This window comes from Symphalangus syndactylus, chromosome 19 (genome assembly GCF_028878055.3).
Source record: "Symphalangus syndactylus isolate Jambi chromosome 19, NHGRI_mSymSyn1-v2.1_pri, whole genome shotgun sequence".
NCBI lineage: Eukaryota > Metazoa > Chordata > Mammalia > Primates > Hylobatidae > Symphalangus > Symphalangus syndactylus.
In genome coordinates, this window is record NC_072434.2 from 89711110 (window position 1) to 89730293 (window position 19184).

Below are 19184 nucleotides of genomic sequence, written 5' to 3' on the forward strand. Positions count from 1 at the left end.
GTTGATGGGTCTGTGATTTGAATCGAACATCTAGCAAAGCCCCCACGAAGCGTTACTCACTCTTGTGGGAGAAATGAGGAAGCGTTTTCAGTAGGCTGTTATGGTGAGAAGCATCAGATTCTTAGTTCCATGAAAATGAATGCCTCTTGGAGTGTTTCATCTTTTAAAACAGAGAAGGAAGCTGACAGTCATTCAGGCCATGCTCAGAGACGTCAGCTCAGGAACTCTAGGAACCCAGTATTTTCTTTCTTTCTTTTCTTTTCTCTTCTCTTTTCTATTTTCTTTTCTTTTCCTTTTCTTTTCTTTCTTTCTTCCCCTTCCTCCCCTTTCTTTTCTTTCTTTCTTTTGGGTTTTCCTCATGTTGTCCAGGCTGGTCTTGAACTCCTGGCTCCAGTGATCCACCTGCCTTGCTTTGGGCTCCCATAGTGCTGGGATTACAGGTGTAAGCCAGTGGGCCCAGCCTATTGTGATTTCTTTCTTTCTTTTTTTTTTTTTTTTCTGAGACAGGGTCTCACTCTGTCACCCAGGCTGGAGTGCAGTGGTGAGATCTCAGCTCACTGCAACCTCTGCCTCCCAGGTTCAAGCGATTCTCGTGCCTCAGCCTCCTGAGTAGCTGGGATTACAGGCATCTACCACCACGCCTGGCTAATTTTTGTATTTTTAGTAGACATGGGGTTTCTCCATGTTGGCCAGGCTGGTCTCAAACTCTTGACCTCAAGTGATCTGGCCTAAGTCTCACACCTTAGCCTCCCAAAGTGCTGGGATTACAGGTGTGAGCCACTGAGCCCAGGCTGACTTCTTTTAAGAAGGCTTTGACTTGACCTGATGTAGGAGGTGGTTAAGGGAATATCATATGTTCCCTTCTTTATCATCCTCTCTGTTCTTAATTGCAAAAGCACTAAATTCTCCTAGATAAAAGAAAGCCCTAAGATCATTGTCATCATCCTCCTTATCCTCATCCCAACATTATATGAAGTTCTAAATTTATACAAGTTACATATTAGATACTGAGACTAGTCACATTGATAATAATTACTACCATTTATTTAACGGTGATAATAATTACTACCATTTATTCAGCATTTACCAAGGGCCAGGTCTATGCTAAAAATGTTGAACATATTATCACATTTAATTCTTACTTAATAAAATAAGTATGATTATCAACTCCCATTTTTACATTAAGGAGACTGAAGCTTGGATAGATTTGTGAAAAACGGCTCCTGGTCACTCAGCTACTAAGTAATAGAGGCAGGACTCGAACCTGCCATACCCTTAACCAAAAGTTTTCAGAATAGTCAACACTGTCCATACCATCTAGTTGGAAAAGATGAGACCTAGACATAAAAACTGGCCGGGCGGAGTGGCTCACGCCTGTAATCCCAGAACTTTGGGAGGCCGAGGTGGGCAAATCACCTGAGGTCAGGAGTTTGAGTTTTACCAACATGGTAAAACTCCATCAGTACTAAAAATACAGAAAAATTAGCCAGGTGTGGCAGTGAATGCCTGTAGTCCCATCTACTTGGGAGGCTGAGGCAAGAGAATTGCTTGATTCAGTGAGCCAAAATCACGCCAGTGCACTGCAGCCTGGGCAAGAAAGACTCTGTCTCAAAAATAAGTAAATAAAAGCATTTTCAGGGGTTGTGACGGGAAATGCCTCACCCATTCTTTTGAGTAATTTATGAACTGTTCTTAATCATGTTAAGTTCTAATTAAACATCTCCCTTTTCTTTTGACGTGGAAAAGTCTTACCTTTGCAATGCTTTTTTCACATGTTGCGGCAAGCAGCCCTATTAATTGCGTTCCCACCTGCCTTTGGCCCTCCCAGCTGCCTCGCTTGCGGAACACGTTCATTCAAACGGGAGTCATTCATAGGATCACCTCTCTCTGCAGTAATCCAGAGCAGAATCACTTAGGCTGGGCACAGCCTCTACATCCCAGGGTAATTTGGTTTCTTATGTAGAACAACTGCGGTCTGACATTTAACATTTCTTCCTCCGGAGAGTATTTTTTTTCTTTTTTTGTCTCTGTGAACTTATTACCCAGCATGTCTTCATGCCTTTACATTCAGCGTGTTCACGTGCTCAGTGCGGTGTTCATGCACGCACCGTTGTGTGATCATCATCACTGGGTGAAGGGCTGTGGGCTTGCAAAGCAGACTGGGAACCATAATGACAAACCTTGGGTTCAGACTCCAGGTAGGACAGAAGGAAGTTTCTACCTGAGTTTTATGCTAATCAAGTAGGGGTGCAGGCGATCAAGAGAGGGTGCAGGGGTGCCCCTGTGATCTCAGGGCATGGCCTCATTGCTGTCACTACTGCGTTTGTTATTTTGGCCGTCTCAGGCCTCACCTGGAGCAAACCCTAATTCTAACACACCCTGTGTTCTTTCAAATATCACTGCCCTCTTCCTTCCCCATCTTTCGAGAATGTGCTGTGCTTGTGTCCTCTTTGCCAATCAGAGTGAGCCACTTGGGGACTTTTGTCCATGCACATGTTGTGTCAGTGTGGAGGATAGAATCTTGAGGGTGGTGACTTCCCTACCCAGAGCCATGGGACGTGATTCCTCTGTCAGACGTTCTGGTTGGTTCCTGGCTTCCCTCTGCGGTGGTCGCATGCCTTGTGTGTGGTTCTGGGAGCTCATGAACAACAGGAATCGAGGACATCGACCTTTTCGCCGTCAGTAAACTCTTGCTGTGTAGATTCAGCATGATAACGGGGCGAAGAGAGTCTCGCGGTGAGAAATACTCTGGGTGAGAATGACCCTCTGTGTCTCCTTGGTCCTTCACACCCCGTCAAGCACAGGCGGAACAGGAGATGTAAGGGTCAGGGAGCTGATAAGCATTGATGAACAAAATCTTCCTGAGGAAGGGCTGGGCGCGGTGGCTCACGCCTGTAATCCCAGCACTTTGGGAGGCCAAGGCGGGCAGATCACGAGGTCAAGAGATCAAGACCATCCTGGCCAACATGGGGAAACATCGTCTCCACTAAAAATACAAAAATTAGCCGAGTGTGGTGGCGGACAGCTGTAGTCCCAGCTACTCAGGGGGCTGAGGCAGGAGAATCACTTGAACCGAGGAGGTGGAGGTTGCAGTGAGTCAAGATTGCACCACTGCACTCCAGTCTCATGACAGAGCGAGATTCCATCTCAAAAAAAAAAAATTAAAAATCTTCCCGAGGAAGAAGTAGCATCCCCAAGCTGGCATGCTGGGAATATCCTTCAATTTCAGATGCTTAAACTCTCCTCTCTGACAATGGCTAATTAAGATTTGGCCACATTATCTTTATTTCTCTTCTTTTGAAATTAGTGAGGGGACCTGACCTCGGGTGATCCGCCCGCCTCAGCCTCCCAAAGTGCTGGGATTACAGGCGTGAGCCATGGTGCCCCACCACCTATGTGTCTTCTCGTATTCCTCTTCGTGGGAGAAGTAGGGAAAAAAATGATTTGGTATATATTCCTGAAAGATAAGAGTGTTCTGAGTATCGAATCCTTAAACTTAAAAATTTAGGATGAAAATGTTGCACAAGTGCCAATAAAAATTGGGACCTTAAACATAGACGTTCAGCTTGTGGGTGGGCCCATCGCTGCTCCCGTGAGACTATTGTCTGAGGTCCCAGGATGGATCAGAGCTAGGCGATACAGATGTCTCTGAAGCCCACGAGCTAGGCAGCACGACAGACTGGATGCTTCTTTTGGCACCAGCTGATCCAGAGGACATGGCTCCAGTCCATCTCCTGAGGCCACTGCCATTCTTTTTGTGTCCATATGAGGAAAGCATGGTATAATTCGAGGCATCTATGGCTCTGAACACTACTTTTCTCTCTCTCTTTCTCTTTTTTTGAGACAGAGTCTCACTCTGTTGTCCAGGCTGGAGTGCAGTGGTGTGATCTCAGCTCACTGCAACCTCTGCCTCCCAGGCTCAAGAGATTCTCCTGCCTCAGTCTCCTGAGTAGCTGGGATTACAGGCATGCACCACTGACCCAGCTAAGTTTTGCATTTTTAGTAGGAACAGGGTTTCACCATGTTGGTCAGGCTGGTCTCGGACTCCTGACCTCAGGTAATCCGCCCACCTCAGCCTCCCAAAGTCCTGGGATTACAGGCATGAGCCATCTCGCCCGACCTCCTTTTCCCTTTTCTTCCTGTTTATGACTACCTTCCCTTAAGGCAGATCTTCTTTATTTCAGCACTTACAGAAAGCTATGGCTGTTGACCGTGCCTTTTTGAAGTTGTGAATTGTACTAAAATATTTATGTATAATATGTGAATAAGCACTTGATTTACTGAGGCCTTTTGATGATGAGAACTCACAAAGGGTTTTAGATCAAGGGTGGCTTCATTGAAGAAACGCCTCTGACATCAGCCAGCAACCACATTTTCGTTAAAGACTCTCAGTCTCAGCCTTTCCCTGGTCGAGAGAGGAATGGGTTGTTGTCTACTTCCTGGCTGGCTGTGGCGGTCGGATTGATGGTGGGCCCAGCTGTGCTGAATGGCTCTGTTGGTGCTCGCTGGGCTTGCTCTGGCTGGCACAGCTGTGAGTGGAGGACAGCTGTGAGGAGCTGGAGTTGGTGCTGATGTCTTGTGAACCCCGGGGGAGCACTGAGCTCCATGTACGTACGGATTGGTCCTGTGAGTCATTACAGACTGGGCTAGAGACGGCAGCAGAGGCATGCAGCATTAGGTAGTCCAGGAACCCAGAAGGCCCCCTGGACTGTGAACTCCCAGAGAACGGGTATTGTTCTCATGCGCCCTCAGACGCCCAGCCTGGGGCAACACCGGGGGTGCCGGGAACCAAAGTACCTGCTTGTTAAATGTCAGCAGCTGAGCCACAAGTGGCAATAAGCTGAATAAAGAAGGTGGTGCTTCAAGGGAGAGGAGTAAAAACAAGGAAGAAAAGAGAAGAGGCGCCCTCAGAGCCAGGGATGGCTCATGCAGTTTCTGGAGAGTGGATGTGTCTCGAGGTCAGAGTCAAATCCAGACTCCAATGGCTAGCATTGAAAATAAACTGTGATGTGTAGACACGTCTTCTCACTCTCTCTCTCTTTTTTTTTTTTTTTTTTTGAGATGGAGTCTTGCTCTGTCACCAGGCTGGAGTGCAGTGGCGTGATCTTGGCTCACCTTTGCCTCCCTGGTTCAAGTGATTCTCCTGCCTCAGCTTCCTGAATTGTTGGGACTACAGGCACCTGCCACCACGCCCAGCTAATTTTTTTGTATTTTAGTAGAGATGGTGTTTCACCATGTTGGCCAGGATGGTCTCTTATCTCTTGAACTTGTGATGCACCTGCCTTGGCCTCCCAAAGTGCTGGGATTACAGGCATGAGCCACCACGCCCGGCTGACATGACTTCTCTTAGAGCTGCCTCCTTTCTGTGGCACTTCTTCCATGTGATTGGGTTAGCAAAAATATTCTAAATAAGCAATTGATTTGAGGCTTTTTGAAGCCAAAGAGTTTGGTGCCTTGAAAGCATAAGCCATTGGTTATGTGAAAAAAAACAAGAAACTGTATCTTTGCATATACTGGGGCCCACATAAATCCCGTTTGAATGAATGAACATTTCCTAGTGAAAACATGGGGCTGGAACCCTTCTGTGTCTGTGGGAGACTGGGAATCTATTGATGGATATGGCTCTTTGGCTTAAAGTGAAAAATCATGAACTGGTGGTCAAGAAATCTAGGCATAGTCCACGCTTTTAACCCTCTGGGACCTGTTTATCTGTAAACTGAGGTGACGCTGTGTTCTGGAATGGTCCCTAAGGGGCCCTTTCAGGTCCTACTGCACGCTCTGAGTTGTGATTGGAGACTCTGACCCTGTCACTGAGGAGAACGCCTCGAGGCAGGCCTCATACGGTTTGCATCACTTCCTCAACCAGACTCGCTCAACCTGAACCTCCCATTGCTTCCCATCATTGTGTCTGGCTGTCTCGAGTGTCTCCCTCCTGAGCCACCCCTTGCTGCTGCAGTGTAAAGAGGCCTCTTGATTTATTAATCAATTAATCAGTGCACGCTGAGGAGCTGTTCAGGGCAGTTAAACAGGGAAAACAAAAAGCTGGAGCCTGTAATCAAGATGGATCATAATTAAGAACCACCCCCCAACTGCTGATCTTCCTCGCATGTCACTGCCTCACAACTTCCTCCCTGCCTACAGCTCAGCAAACCGCCTTCAGCTCTGATGGGGCTTCTACCCCATACAAGCTGACAGTGAATTTCAGAAGGGCAGATTTTCTACCTATTGTCCTGGAGGTAAATAAGCCTTGAGATGAGCGTTATCAATTACCTGCAACAACTGTTGAACCCCCCAAATGGCGTAGTAGCCCTGTTCATATACGCACAGACCACACTCTCCTATCCCCATTCCCCCACGAATGGAGTCATGGAGCTGGAAGGTCCTTACGATAAGGAGAGGCCATGGCCCTGTGTGACAGACGAGAGGTTCGGTGAGGTTAAGTGAGTTGTGTGAGGTCACTGCAGAACTCCAAGGTCACAAGTGACAGAACTGGAAACTATCTGACACTCAGCGAACACTCCTGGTGCTTGTTTCTCTGTGTAATCCTAAAGCAAAGTAAATAAGAGACATTGTTCTCATTAAATCCATTAAATGCTTCTGTTCCAGTGGTACTTAGCACACAATGCTGAGAAGGCCAAGATTTTCTTGGAACAGAATCTCTGAGGTTGCAGGTTGCACCTCCATCTGCAACTAACTTTCTGTGGTAACAGGGGGCCAAGGGGCCTCAGTGTAGTTGTCCAGAATTGCACTCATCCCCCATGATGCCTGGACAAATGTTTGTTCCTTCTGATTGAACACCTTGGGAGAGCCCAGGGATGGCTATAATTCTTCAGTGGATGTAAGAATAAGAATGTTCTTGCCCGGCATGGTTGTTCACGCCTGTAATCCCAGCACTTTGAGAGGCCGAGGTGGGCGGATCACGAGGTTAGGCGATCAAGACCATCCTGGCTAACACAGTGAAACCCCGTCTCTACTAAAAGTACAAAAAATTAGCTGGGCGTGATGGTGGGTGCCTGTAATCCCAGCTACTTGGGAGGCTGAGGCAGGAGAATCACTTGAATCCAGAGGTGGAGGTTGCAGTGAGCTGAGATCGTGCCATTGCACTCCAGCCTGGGCGACAGGGTGAGACTCCGTCTCAAAAAAAAAAAAAAAGAATGTTCTTGACCAGCCTGGCGAAGAAGATACTTAGAAGTCTTATTTATTTTTTTAACTTCTTTTTAAAAGTTTTCACTATAAAATTCTTACACTTGTCAAATGTGTTTATCAAAAATAGAGGCTTTTCTGCCAGTGTGGCTTCTCATTTCTGTTGAATGCCAATCAAACTAGCAAACTCTGAGTACATCTAGGGCTTAACTCGTAAGCCAGGTATCTGACTTGCACTAGTAGCCTTGGAGTTATAGAATCTCCTTTCCCTCTGCTTCTGTGTTCTGTAGGACCCTGCTTTCTCGGCTGTGATTCACGACAAACTCCAGGTCCCCAACACAATCCGGAAGGCATGGAACGACCGGGACAACCGCTGTGACATTTGCGCCACTCACCTGAACCAGTTGAAGCAGGAGGCCATCCAGATGGTGCTGACCTTGGAGCAGGCAGCTGGCAGTGAGCACTACGACGCCTCGCCTGGCTCCCCAACGCCGCTCTCCAACATCCCCACCCTGGTGGCGTCCCGGCACGTGGGTGGGCTCCAGCAGCCCAGGGACTGGGCCTTTGTGCCCGCCCCCTATGCCACCTCCAACTACACAGGCTTCGCCAACAAGCACGGCAGCAAACCCAGCAGCCTTGGGGTCAGCAATGGGGCAGAGAAGAAGAGCGGGTCCCCCACCCACCAGGCCAAGGTCAGCCTCCAGATGGCCACCAGTCCAAGCAATGGGAACATCCTCAATTCGGTCGCCATCCAGGCTCACCAGTACCTGGATGGCACCTGGTCCCTGTCGAGAACCAACGGGGTCACCCTGTACCCATACCAGGTAAGTAGCTTGTATGAGCCAGGAAGAGCAGGGCTGGCTAGAGTGAAAGCAGAGAAGGAGGCAGCACTTCCTTCCTCCGCCTCCTCCCGGGAGCCCTGTAACTCAGAGCCTAGTGTTTCCATGTGGCCCCCACAGAGTTCTCATCAAGGTGCCCTACCCGGGCCTGCCTGCTTTGAGAGGGTGTTGCTGTATCTACCAAACTTTCCACACCTGCCCTTTCTCTGCTCTTCAGTGTCTCCTTCCTGAGAGACCCTGCTGGTCCAGGTGATGCCAGCGGCTTCCCAGTCAGCAGGTTTGCCACATGGCATAGCCATGAAGAGGTAGGCCACAGAGATACTTGGACTGGGGTCCAAGCCCTGACTTGTCCACTTATTAGCAGTGTGACTTGGCACAAGCGGTTTGACCTGTCTTAGGCTCAAGTCCCTCATTTATAAATGGCTGTGAGTCACGAGAATTAAATAAGGTAGTGTTTGCATGACATGTAGGCCAATGTCTGCCATATAGTAGGGGATCATTGTTGTGCCTGTTAACAGAGATGTTAGATATTAAGTGAGAGTGAGATGAGTGAGAGGCTTTTGAACCAAAGGATATTGTGAGTCCCAGGAATCATGGTTTTAAAGCAACCTGTGGAAGCGCTGGACATTGCTAAGAATAAAATATATGAAGGATCAGTGATCCGTGTTGGCACTCTGCCTCCCCTGTCTATACCTTCCAAAAGAGGTGTAGACGCCCTTCTTAACCTCTCCTCCCTTGACAGACCCAAACTCTTTTCTATTTGCAACTCACCTTAGGAACTACTGGGATTGGGCTGCCAAAAGTGTTTCTTCCTTTTCAGTTATTTAAATTAGAACATGCCCCCAAGTTTCCCCACAGAAATAAAACACAGGTCTTAAATCTCCCAGGGAATCTTTAAAGATATTCTGATTTTGCCTGGGTGGGTTTTCTGTTGGATGAGGACTGGATTTTTAATGCAAGTGGCCTCTATATCCCCTGCATCAGTGGTGTGGGAAGCAGCAGAGAGCATTGACCGTCACTGGAGTGGAGAGGCGGCCACGGTCAAGGGTGTATTAGTCCGAGAGATAGTTGGTACATACAGCAAATGATCTTGGAGACCTCAGGTTATTTCTCACTTGGGTCTGTCATAGGGGGTGTTTGGTGGGTGGCCTTCCGCTGTGATGTGAGGACTCAGACTTCTTCCACCAAATGCGTCACCGTCTTCCAGGGGCCTCAAGAGTCCTTCACCAGACCTTCTGTAACCAGCTGGGAAATGAGGGAAGAGAGAGTGTGTGGAGGATCTCACAGGAGGATTTAGGGCCCAGCTTTGCCTAGAAGGGATGTACGTTGCTTACATCTATATTCCAGTGACAAGAATCCAGTCTCTGTCGGGCGCGGTGGCTCACACTTGTAATCCCAGCACTTTGGGAGGCCAAGGTGGGTGGATTGCTTGAGCACAGGAGTTGAAGACCAGCCTGGGCATCCTGGCAAAAACCCATCTCTATTAAAAAAATACAAAAATTAGCCAAGTATGGTGGCATGCACCTGTAGTCTCAGCTACTGGGGAGGCTGAAATGGGAGGATCGCTTGAGCCCAGGAGGCAGAAGCTGCAGTGAGCTGAGACTGCACCACTGCACTCCAGCCTGGTGACAGAGCAAGACTCTGAATTGGGAAAAAAGAAGAGTGAGAGAGAGAGAGAGAGAGAGAGAGACAGACAGACAGTTTAGTCTCTTGACCCCACCTTCCCACTGGTGAAGCTGGGGAAGCCAATCTACCCATGAGCCAAGGAGAAAAAGGAACAAGTCAAGTGAACACATAGCATAGTTCTGGTACACCAGACAAGGTACAGGAAATGTGAAGTGAGTTAAATGTGGTTGACAAAATGCCTGGTGACTTTTTCTAGAGTGTTTGAGTGTTCATGTCTCTTGCTATCTTGAAAGAAAGTGGGAAACATTGATCATTATCCTAAGATATTAGCATTCTTGGACGGTTGAACTTTTCACTTAACTGGGTGCTTTCTGATTTACAAAATCTAACATATACATATTTCCTTTAACCCCACAGGAGGCCTATGAGGTAGGTGGGGCAAGTGTTAGATCTTCCTTTTACAGATAAGGAATATGATGCTTAGAGAAATGGACTGATTGTGGCCACACAGCCAATGGCAGAACCAGCACCAGCTCTCCCCTTGCCCGGGGAATGGCTTTGCCTACCACGGTTTCTTCCAACTTTCCTAGGCTACCACAGAGTAAGCTGCCAACATCTTTTCCAGATATGGTTCCTTTTCAGGCCTGGTGTCACAAAGAAAAGAACTCGTTTTACCTGCAGGTGCCTCACTGCCCCTAGACTTTTGGATAGAATTTTCTGGGATGTGTATATAAATGTAACGAGGAACCAGTGGCGTCCTGCGGGGTGCTTCACGGTCTAATCTTGGAAGTAACCTAGGGCAGGAACAGAGAAGGGCTTCTTTGCATCGTGGGATAATTTGCTTTTTTTGTTTGCAGTTTTAAAATATACCATTTAGAAAATTATCAAACGTAGCATGTTTGTTGTAAAATAAAATTTAAAATACATGAGAAAGTTTAAATAAGACTTTAAAAGTCGATGTCACCCAGATATAAACTCTGTAACATTTGAGGATACTTCATTCTAGCATTTCATACACTTGCAATTTGTAAAATTGTGACCAGGTTCAATTCTGTGACCTGCAGCTCACTTAATGCATTGGGTACATTTCCCCACGCCGTTATATGTTTCCCTAAAATATTATCTTTAACAGTAGCATATTTCATTATATGAATATTATCCACACTCTGGAGATGTCCTAATTTATTAGGTTGGTGCAAAAGTCATTGCGGTTTTTGTCATTACTTTCAATGGCCAAAACCGCAATGACTTTTGCACCAACCTAATATATAGCCAAACATCAATTAATTAGAATTTAGATCTTTGCTACTATAAATAAAATGCTCAGGTGAACATCCTTTTACCCAGGCCATCGTTTCAACACATCCCTGGGTTGTGCGAGCCACATACTCATGTTACACAGACAACTCACATTTCACCTTCCAGGACTCTTCCGGCTCTTGTCACGTGTGGCAGGGGCAGGTTAGAAGACTTAGTGGCTGTGCCAGCGCTGATGAGCAAGGACAGATGAGCATGAAACTGGTGCTTTCCTATAAAATATTCAAAGTGAGCTGAAAGTTTGTGTGTAAGGCGGAAACACTGACGATGCTGCTTAAACGGCCGATTAGGGATTATTTGTGCGTTTCTTTTATTTCTGCAATGATTCTGTTCCTCCTCTTTCTTCCCAAACTCAGATGAAAGAGAATTTGCTGTACAAGTATTTATTAATCTCTAACCAAGTACCAGGCGCTGTGCTAGGTGGTGGGTGGGGCTGCAGCCTTGGGCTGGAAACCCTGGTTCCTGTCCTGAGGTCCTCGCAGTGGGACAGAAGGCAGGTGAGTGCAGAGGTGAAGAGATGCCCCGCTGCTTTGCGGGCATGCAGACAGGCTCCTAATCCCGCCCAATGTGGCAAAGCTGGATACAACCAAGATTCGCACAAGCCACCAACTTGTGGCCATCCTGGGTATGTTATGTTGCTTCTTTCCAACTCCAGAACAGACCAATTCGTGCATTTCCCCTGAGTAATAGAGGGACCAGAGGAAATCTCTCCGGGATAAAGAGATTTGGTGCCTGGCTATGAATCCGCGTCCCCTGTGTTGTGACTGTGTCGTCCTGATGCCCTGGGGTGGGGGCTCTGGGTCTGGCCAGACTGAGTGTCTCCTGTTGCGGACATCTGCCTGCAGTAAATATTGTACCGTTCGCAGTCTAGCCAGCTCGTCAGAGATGGTTGACTGCTCTGAAAGCTGACCTCATTTTTCCTGCTCACCCACACTCCCACTTCCCTCCCCACAAAGCAGATGGCCTCTGGATCAGTGCCAGAGCCGTTCCCCGGGGCAGAGAAGCACCTAGACCTTGTCACTACCAAGGGTGCGGCTCCACACCCACAGAACCCGAGCCTCTAGACATGAGGGAGAAGACGACTCTGCCCTTCTGCAATTTAGATGTAGCAAGGATGACAACGATGCGGACAGGCCTTCCAGCAGTGAGCCTGGTGAAACCTGCGTCTCGTGGGCCATAAAGGTCCCTCGAATCCCTCAGTCCCTGTGACTCACACCACTGTGTAATAATCTCCAAAGATTGCAGTAGGAAGATTCTTGATTCTCTTGATTCTCTTTTGCTATATCCTTCACATTTCTAAAGCACCTCCAGAAAGACCAGGAACCTGTAAGCATCACAGATAAACAGGAATCGATCCAGAGAGATTTTTAAAAGAGTAATTTAGGAAGTACTGAGATGACATCAAAAATGTTGAACAAACCACAAAGATAATTCTCATTAAATATCTTAGAAAATTGATTTAATAGGAGATTATAAGATGGGCTTTCAAAGAAAGACTTTCTTCTGTTCATCTGCAGACATTTAGTATAATCTATACACACACAGAGAAAGCAGAAAATTCTCTGGCACAGGGGTCCCCAGACCCCAGGCCACAGACTGATACCACTCTGTGGCCTGTTAAGGAGCCGGGCCGCAGAGCAGGAGGTCGGTGGCGGGTGGGTGGGCATTACCTCCTGAGCTCCAACCCCTGTCAGAGCAGCAGTGCCATAAGGTTCTCCTAGGAGCAGAAACCCTACTGTGAACTGTGCCTGTGAGGGATCTAGGCTGCACGCTCCTTACGAGAATCTAATGCCTGATGATCTGAGGTGGAGCAGTTTCATCCCATCTCTGCCCCCTATTTGTCTTCCTTGAAGCTGGTCCCTGGTGCCAAAAAGGTTGGGAATCACTGCTCTAGAATCTTCATCTTTTTTCTTCCAACTTTTATTTCTGGTTTGGGGGTACACGTGCAGGTTTGTTATGTGGGTAAATGTGTGTCACTGGGGCTTGGTGTACAAATGATTTTGTCACCCAGGTGGTGAGCATAGTACCCAATAGGTGGTTTTCCCATCCTCACCCTCCTCCCACCCTCCACCCCCAAGTAGGCCCAGTGTCTATTGTTGTCCGTCTTTGTAGCCATGTGTTACAACCTTCATTTGACCACATGAAATTGTGACTTTGAAAGGATGTGTCTAGATTAGTTCCTTGTAATCAACTACAGATTAGTTACCTCTTTTTGAATGGCAGCTGCTTTTGCCTGATTAACATTTATTATAGTCAATAACTGCAGGAAAGGCTGTACATATAACACACAGAATTATAGGATGTTGGTGATGTTGGTGTTAGAATCCACCTCTGTAAGATGGTAACTGGCTTTTGTATCATGGCAGGAGATTTGGAGACAGAGTCTTATCTAGTTCAAGCCTGTAGTTCTACCAACTATTAAACCAGTTTAGTAGCTTGACATCTTAGTCTATTTCCTTACATGAAATTCCTACCTCATGGGGTGATTATAGGGAACAATTAAGAAGAAGGTGTGAAAATATTTTATGAACTATAAAGCGGGAATACCAGTATAAATTATCTATTTCAACCCTTTCATTTACCAGAAGAGAAACCTGAGGCTGAGAGAGTTGAAGCTTCTTTTGTTCAGAGTTTTCTAAATCCTAGTTTGATCTCTTTTGCTAAATCACACACTCTTGGACAACAGGGACTCATTTTATTCTCATGTCCCTCACAGCAGCTAATGTGAAAATGTTGTTCTTTGTTAGAGACAGCTCCTATCTCAGGGATGCACTACGATTACTTTCCATGACTGGCCCTAGTTTAGGAAAGAATTCCAGGCCAAAGACCTATCTAGAACCCAAGGATTTAGGTGGAAACCACCAGTTATTTGATTCCAAGCTAATCTTTAACCTGAAGTACCATAATCATACTTAATAAATCCTTAGATGCAGTGAAAAGAACCTAGCTGGCATTTTGATGCCACACTCAATACAGGGGCATTTGAAAGGATAGAAGAACTTTATTTCATAGGATTTCACTCAATTGAACTTGTCAAGAAAATTCAGAAGATGTTAGATTAATATGCAACTAATAAATCCATAGTGGACCGTTGATGCAATGAAGGCCGTCCATGTGCATTCTTTGAGTTGCAGGAAAATGCTCTTGATACAATTTTTCCTGCTTTCTCTAAAAACATGCATTGGAATGAATGTGAGAGATAATGCTGGACTGAACTCTGGCAGAAGTCATTAAGAGGTGGTCTTTATTACAGCTTTAGAAATGATTGTGCCTGTGAAGCACAACCATTACTGGACTTTACATTTTAAGATATGAGCACAGTCTGGGCACGGTGGCTCATGCCTGTAATTTCAGCACTTTGGGAGGCCAAGGTGAGAACTGCTTGAGGCCAGGAGTTAGAGACCAGCCTAGGCAACATAGTAAAACCCTTTCTCTACACATAAATAAAAAATTAGCCAGGCACGGTGGTATGCCTGTAGTCCCAGCTACTCAGGAGGGGTGAGGCAAGAGAGTTCCTTGAGCCCAGGTATTCCTGGCTGCAGTGAGATGTGATTGTACCACTGCCTGTAACCTGGGTGACAGAGTGAGACCCGAGACCCTATCTCAAAAAAAAAAAAAAAGTATGGGCACAAAAGGATGTAAAAGCAGCACCAACCTCCACATATATCACGGTTTGCTAAATGGCAGGACCTCTGCGGTGCGTAACACTTGCTCCTCCGAGATCAGAAGCCCTGGGGGAACTTGGTGCTAGAGGACTTCCAAGGGCCCCTGCGGGAGGAAGGTGAGGCTCTGTGAGGCCCACCAAGTGCTGCTGTACTCAGAGGCTTTGCCGATAGCGGCTTCATGGAAAGCAGAAGCGTGTGTTCTAGCATGGCTGATGTCGGGAATTGAGGTATACACGTGCTCTTCCCGGCTGAACCACTTTCAAGAAGGAACAGGGGTGGGTGTTTCCAGCAGGTCAGGAGTATAGGATTTTCATCCATGTTCTTCGCAGCTCTTGAGGGCTCATCCAGCCACTTGTGCCCTGAAATATGCAGCACACCCCTTCTTGGGCCAGCACTGGGGCCACTTGCTTCCCACTTGCTGCTGCGTCTGCCCAGCCAGGCAATAGTGTAAGATGCCATGATTAGACAAATTATGACGTGGAAGAGATTCTTAAGACCATGGGTTTTGTTTTCTCTTGTTTATAGATGGTCAAAGGGATATTAGGTTATATATATTTATGCTTTTTGACAAATTGTGAACACAGAAAAAAGAATCAATTTGTATATTCGGTCAAGGACAGGCATTTCTCAAGGCTAGAGTGTTCAGGGTGAAATTCCAAAAGGGTAGTCACAGCTTATGAATATGGATGGGGCCGTTGTCTGAAGGGAACACCGAGACTTTATTAGGAAAATTCAAAAATACGTTCAATCTGGGTATTTGCTTGGTGTGGTAGACTGAATAGGGGCCCCCCAATGATGCCCACACCCTAATCCCCACAATTTGTGGGTGTGTTACCTTTCATAGTAAAAGGGCCTCTGCAGATGTGATTAAGTTAAGGATCTTGAGATGGGGGATCACTTAATTTAATTTTATTATTTTTTGAGACGGAGTCCCACTCTGCCACCCAGGCTGGAGTGCAATGGTGCGATCTCGGCTCACTGCAACCTCCACCTCCCAGTTTCAAGCGATTCTCCTGCCTCAACCTCAGGATTACAGGCATGGACCACCATGTCTGGCTAATTTTTGTATTTTTAGTAGAGATGAGGTTTCATCATGTTGTCCAGGCTGGTCTCAAACTCCTGACCTCAGTTGATCTGCCTGCCTCAGCCTCCCAAAGTGCTGGGATTACAGGCATGAACCATCACATCTGGCCAAGGAGATCATTTTAGACTATCTGGGTGGACTCAATGTAATTACAAGGGTCCTTAAAGAGGGAGGCAGGAGGACAGAAGCAGAGGTCAGTGAGGAGAGAGATGCAAATCTGTTGCCTTTGTGATGGAAGAAGGAACCTCTAGAAGCTGGGGACGGCAAGGGTCTGATTCTCCCTTAGAGCCTCCAGAAGAAGCCAGCCCTGCAGGGCCAGTTTTGAGTTCTGGTCTCCAGAACTTGAAGAGGGTGAGTTTATGTTGTTTGAAGCTGCTAAATGTGTGCTATTTTGCTTCAGCAGCAATAGGAAGCTATTACACCTGGTGAGCCTTCCGTTAACTGAAAAGCTTGGTAAGGAGAAGCGGGATGGGGTCTGCAGACCAGGGAGTCCCTGCAGAAACCTGCAGGACAGCCAAGAATGTGGGCTTCTCATCTCACAGGACAAACCCCATTACCCTGCGGATCGGCTGGTCCATGCACAAGTCATGTTCTTTCATCTGGGTGCCACCACAGAATGAGAGGTCACTCACACTGCACCGCTGGTTTCCAATTGTCTCAGATTTCCCTATTGTTATAGAATCATCATAACAAGCACACCACAGCCACTCTCCATTGGTAGCTAGTAATTACAGTTACGTAAGTCTCATACTGTTGAAACTGCAGACATCATTCCAAGCTGGGGGTGGGAGGGATGGAAGGAATGGGAGGGGAAGGAGAGACTTCACTGAATTTCGTGTAGAGGGAAGTTCATCTTTGCTAGAGGCCTTTTGATCTGTTAGAAGGAGGTTTCGCAGAACTGCCCCAGCAATAATTCTTACCTCATCTGGTAAAAATCTTCATAATGCGTGCACTTGAATGCCCTCCGGACGTTGTAGAGCAGCATGTAAGTGTTTGCTGGTATCACATTTTATCTGGTAGGCAGGACACAGTCAATGGGGATTTCGGAGCAGGGGAATGGGAAGATTTCTTTGCCTGAAAGCAGGAATTCTCAATTTTGGCTTCACACTAGAATTACTTGGGAGATTAAAAAAAAAAATCCTAATGCCTAAGCCACACCCCAGATGAATTAAATGAGAATATCTGCAGGTGGGACCCAGGCCTTGGTTTGAACTTGGCCACGGCCAAGAACCACAGTGTTAAGAAAGAATTTATCTGGTGCTGGCGCAATAGGTGCAGGGAAGAGAACAATGAATGTATGTGGGTAGATGAGTGAAGGCTGAGAGACAGGTGTTTGTTTCTTACGGCTGCCATCACAATTTACTACTAACTATGTGGCTTTATTTTTTCATTATTTATTTATTTATTTTTTTTTTTTGAGGCTGAGTCTTGCTCCATTGCCCAGGCTGGAGTGTGGTGGCACAATCTCGGCTCACTACAACCTCCGCCTCCCAGGTTGAAGTGATTCTCCTACCTCAGACTCCTGAGTAGCTGGGGTTACAGGTGCACACCACCACACCCAGCTAATTTTTGTATTGTTAGTAGAGACAGGGTTTCACCATGTTGGCCAGGATGGTCTCAAACTCCTGATCTCAGGTGATCTGCCTGCCTCAGCCTCCCAAAGTGCTGGGATTACAGGCGTGAGCCACTGTGCCTGGCTCGCTGCAACCTCTGCCTCCTGGGTTCAAGCGATTCTCCTGCCTCAGCCTCCCGAGTAGCTGGGATTACAGGTACATGCCACCACGCCTGGCTAATTTTTGTATTTTTAGTAGAGATGGGGTTTCACCATGATGGTCAGGCTGGTCTCGAACTCCTGACCTCAGGTGATCCACCTGCCTCAGCCTCCCAAAGTGCTGGAATTACAGGCGTGAGCCACCGTGCCCAGCCTGTGGCTTTAAAAGCAACAAAAATGTATTCTCATAGTTCTGGAGACTGCAAGTCTGAAATCAAGGTGTCAGCAGGTGGTGCTGTGCTTCCTCTGAAGGCCCCAGGGAAGAGTCCTTCCTCACCCCTTCCAGCTTCTGTTGGCTCCAGGCATTCCTTGGCTTCTGATGCATCCCTCCAATCTCTGTCTTAGGCCTCGCTGTGTCCTTTTCTTTTCTATAAGAACACAAGCCATTGGGTTTAGAGTCTACCCCAATGCAGTAGGATCTCATCTCAATCCTTAACTATTATATGGGTGCAAAAGCAATTGTGGGTTTTGCCGTTAAAAATAATAGCAATCTCTGCAATTACTTTGCACCTATCTAATAATTACATCTGCAAAGACCCTATTTCCAAATAAGGTCACATTCTAAATAGATAGACAGACAGACAGACAGATAACTAGCTAGCTAGATAAGATAGATAAATAAAAAGAAAAGTGAAGTTGCAGAAGTAAAAGGTATATGCGGGCTCTTTCCTTGCTGAACCGCTAAATGAAGAAGGAGCAGATGCATTGTCCATGGCTGGTCAGCAGTGGGGGATTTTCATTCATGTTCTTTGCTTGGAGGAAAAAAGGGAACAAGTGGAAAAGATAAAAATGGGCCAAGTAGAGAGAGAGAGGGACGTATCATATCTGCATACATCCTTATACTGGAGGGGAACCTCTCAAGAGCCAGACAAAATGAAAAAATACTCAGGGACAAAGTCAGTGATCAACCTGTATGCGTGGGTTTTTCGTAGAATAACAGCCTCGTCTTCTGAACTTACAAAATACCTTGTAAGTCATTTGTGCTTTCACAACCACAGACGTAAATGTAAACAGCGCTTCTTGGACCACCACCTGAGAGTAGATAAATTTAAGTTGCGAGCCTAATCAGACTGATGCTGGGGGAGCCTTGTTCCTTCTCTACTGATCAAGCTGATAATTTGGTCTGTATTTTTTGTTTTTATCTTTAGTGACATTTCTAGGCTCTAAAAAGAGGCTAGAAACAGTAGGTAAGATGCTGTGTGCCTTAAAGGGGAATTTCTTAGTTACTATTAATAGTTACCATCCCTCCCCCTTTTTGATGTGGGTGAGAGGGGTTAGGTGGGGAGGGGTGGTGGGGGGAATGTGGCTATTATCACCCACGCAAGGGAGGAGTTATTTTCCCCTCCCAGGCAAAGCGTGGGTTGGGGGCAGAGCTGAGCATCGCTGCACAGGGGGTGAAACAGGTGAGAGAGAAGATTGCCTAGATGTAGATGCTTTTCACAGTTATCTTGTGTTTTAGAGGACTGCCCACATCCTTTCTCACTCAGTCACCGTCCCCAGACCTTGTTCCCTCAGGCTGAATTTTCACTTTCCTATGGGTTAAAGAAAAGAGCCAGGGAGTATCCAGGCTCCATGGCGAGCAGGCCAAGGGGGAAACAACAGCTACTGCTTTTTTTCATTTTAATGACAAAGAAAACAGATCGTTTCAGAAAGTCTGAGGCTGATACTCATCAATGACTTTATCCAAGTCTCACGCAGTGAAAGGTTGGGGTCATGCTGGATTTGCTGCTCATGCACCA

The 19184-nt window shown here is 46.7% G+C and overlaps 1 protein-coding gene across 2 annotated transcripts in view; it reads left to right on the top strand.

Moving 5' to 3' along the window:
* Nucleotides 1-19184, top strand: part of KIF26B (kinesin family member 26B) — a 580448-nt gene that overhangs the window by 206346 nt on the left and 354918 nt on the right. For both annotated transcript variants that reach the window (XM_055233556.2, XM_055233557.2), the window contains one exon: nucleotides 7434-7967. In XM_055233556.2, the coding sequence (XP_055089531.1) occupies nucleotides 7434-7967 (534 nt within the window). The remainder of the gene's footprint in view (nucleotides 1-7433; nucleotides 7968-19184) is intronic.